Below are 6458 nucleotides of genomic sequence, written 5' to 3'. Positions count from 1 at the left end.
GCAGTATCATGTGCAGAGTCAGGTGTCTGGAGGATTGCTGGCCTGCCAGTTTACTGAAAGGTGAGCTGGAGATTCCGTTAAAGACTTTTCCTCGGGGAATAAAGAGAATGCAGAGGAAGGCATCTGATAGTCGTCTTTAGTTCTGCACGTGTGCGTCCAGGTTCACACACCCACACACCCAAGCACATCGCAATGGCACACAAATAAACAAGTGAAAGTATAAAGTCCAAGCGAATTATCGATGTGTCAGACTGTAGCAACTGGAGTTTGTCAGAGACTGATAAAGAGGAGGACAAAATCGCTCAAAGATTTCTTGTGTAGGCGCTCACGGAGAAAGTTTTGTCATGCAGTGAAAGGATATGGTCATTGGAACAAATCTCAGTGGGATAAACTCACGTAGTTCTGTGTAGGTGAACTTGGAAAAGTAGAACAGATTTTAAGAGTTACTGTGTGGAGAAGATAGAAAACCACTGGGTGTGTGGAGTGTGGTGATCTTTTGAATTGATGGGAGAGGAGAGCAACCAGTTTCAGTCAGTGCGTTAGTGGTTTATCAGAGCATGGGCTCTATGCCCTTGTTAATCGGGAGAGAGAGAACACACAGACATAGATGCTGGCAGCTAACTTCACATGGTGCAAAGGTCTTAGGACGTCTCTTAAAAATATTAATTGGGTTAATAAAGGGAAAAATGAGAACTATATTTGTGCCCAAACCCATGACAACTTATCTAGACTCAGCTTCCATTTCACAACTCTTACAGGTGCCCATATTTATTCACCAATATTTTTTGCCAACCAAGAACAAGAACCAGCAAAACTTAGTTCCTAATAAAATGTGAGAGTTTAAAGAAAGAAGAATGATTTTTACATAAAACTAAAAGTGAAATAGTACAAAGATTAGTTTAACCAGCCACAAACTTCTATGATAAACCTTCAATACTAAGAAAAATGAAAAAGCTAATTTGTGAACTACAAACCATAATATATGGATATTATCATTTCATGTTATTGGACACAATGCCCTGAAGTGGGAAATTATTATAAACTACACTTTATAGTCCAGAAAAAAAATATAAAGCATACTTTATTGAGTTGACACAGAAAATAATAAATGGACAGCTAGTAATGGAGTATGGGTATTTTTCATTAAATATAAAAATTATGTTCCTATGTCTATTGTATTCGCACCTAGTCACTGTTTCAGATCATTCTTATACTGAATATACATGTTTAAGCAACTTACTTCTTGTAAAATAAATCCAAGATTGAGGGACACAATTAATATGGTCACTAAGGCATCATAATTAGAAGTTTGTGTTATACTGCAGAGAGGACAATACTGTTTTTAACTGTATCTGCATCTCCATTGCAAAGCTTAAACACTAACAATGTTCCATTTAAAATCACCTTTTACTATGAATCCAAAAGTGAAATAAAGACAAGCACATTTAGAGGGCTCTAGTTTAGATTTCTTAACAATTTTTACACTATAAAAGCTGCTTACATATTTCATACATAATATATTTTAAGATTTCACAAAATTTGTCTAACTTATTACAATAAATGCACTATATAGAGATCTACCCCACAACTATTTTATTTTGAAAGAGCCTGTGGTTCAAGGTCTAACTTCTCAATGAACTTTCTTCTGTCTTAGAGTCAACACATACCTTGCACAAGCACATGGCTTCTCACACCTACCCTACACATTTTCAGTTCTGCCTCTGTTTTCTCAGGGAATCATGAGACCACGGGAAAAGTCATTAACAAAGAAGCAATGTGGTATCACATAGAAAGATACAGTCATACACACACATACACACACACACGTACACACATTTTGTATATATAAATACTATATATATGAGAGAAAAAGAGAGATGGCGAAGAACCCAATACATGAAGAATGTGAGAGACTAAGATTGAATCAGGTGTACTGGGTTTTTAACTCTTAATTTCCTAAGACAGTTCAGTCAGGACTCGAACTGACAAATGATGGTTAATGTACCCTTCAACCACACTTATGGTAAAGACTTCTAGAAAGCTTTCTGAAATATATCTTCCTGAGAGAGATACCAAATCAGAATTTGAGGTTTTTCTTTTTCATCAAAATTCGTTATCATAAACCCTCTTTCTTTAGTAGTTTATAAGAAGTATGACAGAATGAGGGAAGAAATACTGTGTGGCCTTTTACCCGCAACCTCTTTTGATTTTAATGTGATATGTGTCCACTAATTCCAGTCACCTAATAAAACCATACTTAGACTCATGGATCATTTTTATATAGCACTGTACATTTTTGCATACTTATTAATTAATGAATATTCATAATAATGTTAAGGAATATAATTCTTATCTAAAAATGTATGTATGGTAAATTTGTGACTCCTCTGTGAAACTTAGAATTTATTTTAAAACGTGTCTGGAGGATAACTCAGTGACTAAAGGACTGTTGTTCAAGTGTAAGGACGAATTTGGTCCTCAGCATCACATAAAGACAAGGGAAGTGTGGCGGTATATATTGGTATAGACATACCTATATTCCCAGAGCTTGGGATACAGAAGCAGTGGGTCCTTACCATAGTCTAAAATAGCCAAAGGTGTGCTCTGGGTTCAGTGAGACTCTGCCTCAATAGCGAAGGAAGAAAAGCACCCAATTTTAGCTTCACATCTCCACACACACACACACACACGTTATACATGCAGCGGCATATACGTGCACACAGACACCCACACGGAAACAACAAAACTCATTTTTAACATGTCCTTTTTTTCCAGATCATATGATTTTATAGAATTTGGATAGTACTCTTTTTCTCTCAAATAATGATAAAACAATACTCAGTAATTTTATGTTACTAATGATTTAAGATAAGTCGTCCTTTCTTGGGGAATTTATGGCATCTGAAAAGAATCACGGCAAATTTAGTATTGGCAATGCATAATGACTAAAGAATGCTGATTAATTTATAAAGTCCCAGCAACAGTTTTTTTTTGTTGTTATAATTATTTTTTTTGTTTCCAGTTTATTTATTTTTTATTAAAAATTGCCATCTCCTCCCCTCCTCCTCCCCCTTCCCTCCCCTCCCCTCCACCCATACCCCCACTCCCTCCCAACAGTTTTAAAAACAGTCTGAAATACAGGCCTAAAGCATACTTTTCTCTACCTTCAGTATTACTGATCATAGTTCTAAAAAGTTTAATATGCCAGTGGCCACAATCTACCTTCATCAGTTAGCTCCCAGACCCTAAAGAAACACCTGTGTTTATGTGTCACTCTTGCTGGTCTCTTCTCCTTTCATTTAACTTCCTCTACTCCAACAAGAGCATCCTGTGCAGTAAGGCCGCTCAGCAGGATTCCTGACACTTGTGTATTTCCTTACCCAGAGAACACTGGCAAGTCACAAAATGCCTGTCTTACCCAGTGGGAGTCCCATGAATTTCGTTTAGATTCTAAACTGGTAGGACTTCCTGTGAGGTTGCATAATCTAAACCTAAACTTGGTTACATTTATTCTCAAACTTTATGTCAATTTGTTCTACATTTTCTTTTCTATTATGGGAATTATCTAACATATATCTCTTATGAACATTATTAAAGTGTCTTTTTATAGGTGGAATGATGGTCTCCAAATAACTAACTACACTGATAAAATTTGGAAAATAAATATGACTTCAAGGATTTTCTTTTGTATTCTAAAGGGAAAAATGCCATTGTAGATTACTTTTTACAATTAAATCCTCAAATAACAACACTTTCATAGCTTTATCACAGTTTTCTCTATGAAAATATTAAATTTTTACATAGTTTAACACATGAAATAATGATTTCAGAATCCCAGAACATCATATTATTGCTTTTGACAGTTTTTTTAAAGCCACACAATGTGAGTTTTTACCTTTATTTGCACCTGGGAAGTACTTTAGTCTCCCCAGTAAGTGACTGTAAGTCCTGCATAACCACTAGGCTGTTGTGACTAGACTATATCATTAAGGTGTCAAGAATCACAACAAATAAAATTATCATGTAAAGGTTTAGGTTTAGGCTAGATGAAAATAAATAACATAGCAAACACATTATAAAATATAGACAAATAGTAGGGCATAAATTTGAAAGAGAGCAAGAAGGGGTATTTAAAAGGGTTTGGAGTAGGGAAAGGCACAGGAGAAATAATGTAATTATTTTATAATCTCAAAAATAAAAAGCAATTTTTAAAAAATGACAATCATGGGGCCTGCACAGATCTGCACCAGGCCCCCTGTTTATATGTTATGGCTGTTAGCTTGTTGACCTTAAATTGTGAGCATGGGGACCATGGGAAAGGGTTGAAGGGGAGGTGAGAGGAAGGGAGGAGAGCAGAGAAAAAAATGTATAGTTCAATAAAATCAATAGATAATTAAATTAAAATTTAAAAAGATATTATTAAAATTGCGAGTATTGCTGACTTTTTAAATCTGCCCTTAAGACTCTTTTCCTGAGTTGTTTTGTTCAACCTCTACCTGAGGATTATAGCTTTGTTTTATTGTATCTTGGTTTGCATCTTATTGTATTTGCTTTTTCCTGTTTGGTGATCCTCCTTGGAAGCCTGCAGTTTTCTGAAGAGGAATTGAAAAAGGGGTGGATCTGAGGGAAAGAAAGATGGGAGGAGCTGGAAGGAGCTAGGAGGACTGAAGAAAGGGGAAACTGTGGTTGGGATGTATTGTATGAGAGATGAATCTATTTTATACAAAAGATCAATCTTTAAAGCATTAATAACTAAAAGTAAAGAAGTGTCTAGAATGGACAGCAAAGCCATGGAGAGCAAAGCCTTTCAGGACAGATATGAAAAACAATGACATTTGCTTTAAAAGTTGTAAAATGAAATATTTACAAGCTAGTAAAAGTATAAACATTGTTTTAATAAGTGAGGGATCAAGTAAGTCAGTTTAGTAAATGGAGAAGAAAAATTGTAGATCCAGGAGCTCCAGGATGATGTGGGGCAAGCAAGATGCTTGTAGTTTCATCCCTTCCCCAAACGACTGCTGAGTTGTGAAAACAATGAGCAGTTGCTCCTCCTCCCAGACCCTATTATTTCATTATCAGAGCATAATTTTCACTCATATAAAATAATACAGCTATAACTTCATGTGTATGTGTGTATGTGTTTAGACATAGATATCAAAGAAATGTGAATTCTCCATGGTAACGTGTTCCACTGTTGCGTTTTCACATATGTATAAAAAGGTACCTTGACCATATTCAGCTCCAATGTTCCCTTTAGTGCCCCTTCCATTGACCTTTCTCTTTCCAGAGAGTTTCGTTCCACTTTCATGTCTTTCTTTTTCTTGGTTGCAGCCAGAAGTAACATGTCACCAAAGTACAGACTGGAGAGATGTGAAAGAGTGCGAGGCATGTGTAAGACCTACTGTGATGAGGATGAGTATGATTTTGGATACTGCATCAAATGGAGGAACCGGTGCTGCATATGAATTACCGCAGTGCCGAAAAGAGGTGCACCCACGCCTAACTCGAATGCTCATCCATGCTGCCGCTGGCATTCATATGCCATTAAGTTTGAGAACTGATAAGTAAACCATTGCATAGCCACACTGGAGTGTGCACTTTTGTGTGTCTCTTGAAGAATAGATAGCTTTTGAGTATTTGCTATTGCAATAAAAGTGCTGTGAACATTTCTATAAGGACTTTGCATGGACATGTGTTTGCTTTTGTTGTTCTGAACTAACTGCTTAGAAAGTAGATGAAGTATGTGGTAATAAACATGTAACTTTTAAAATAAACCATGAAACTATTTTCTAGACTTATTTCACCTGTCTCTGTCCTTGTCTCTCTCTCTGTTTCTCTGCCTGTGTATGTGTGTGTGTGCGTGGTTTGTTTGGGTGTGTGTTGTGTTGTGTGTACTGTGCCAATTTCCACATATGGCACACAAGTAGAGGTGCCAAGGATGGCACTCAGGACATGAGGCTTGGTGGCAAGTGCCTATACATGCTGGGTCTTCTTGACAGTTCTGTTTTCAAAATTAAAGCTTTTACACTTCCTCGGTAAGTATAGAGCTGTGTTTCTTCCAATGACTTGTGAAGTAAATCCATTCATTCCCGACTTTTATACATTCTAGTAGGTGTGATGCTGGCATTTAACAAGAAGGCAAATAAAGAGTTACATTGAACATGCTTCCTCGATAACATCAGCTAAATCTTTGTATATTATAAATTCAGCATTGGTTTTTAAATTCTAATTTGAAAATTTTGCATTGTTTGTATGAAGAAACTCTGTTCTTTGGTCAACATTAAAAGACACACTTCCATCCCAACAGGGCAATGGTGTACGCTTTTAACTCCTTATATTATAGAAGTGGGGAGATAAAGGCAGACAGATCTTGGTGAGTTTGAAGTCAACTTGCTCTACAAAGCAAGTTCCAGGACAGCCAGAACTGTTAGACAGAGAAACCCTGTCTTGAAAAACAA

General features: G+C 36.4%; 1 protein-coding gene across 1 annotated transcript; it reads left to right on the top strand.

Annotated features, from left to right (window-relative positions):
* Positions 1 to 4224: 4224 nt before the first annotated feature.
* LOC119823736 (beta-defensin 110-like) lies at positions 4225 to 5465 on the top strand. The gene is made up of 2 exons (XM_042055759.1): positions 4225 to 4274; positions 5288 to 5465. The coding sequence occupies exons 1-2, from the start codon at positions 4225 to 4227 to the stop codon at positions 5463 to 5465; spliced, it is 228 nt and encodes a 75-aa protein (XP_041911693.1).
* The last annotated feature ends 993 nt before the right edge of the window (positions 5466 to 6458 follow it).

Source organism: Arvicola amphibius, chromosome 9 (genome assembly GCF_903992535.2).
Source record: "Arvicola amphibius chromosome 9, mArvAmp1.2, whole genome shotgun sequence".
Taxonomy (NCBI): Eukaryota; Metazoa; Chordata; class Mammalia; order Rodentia; family Cricetidae; genus Arvicola; species Arvicola amphibius.
This window is presented reverse-complemented; position numbering and strand designations above follow the sequence as displayed.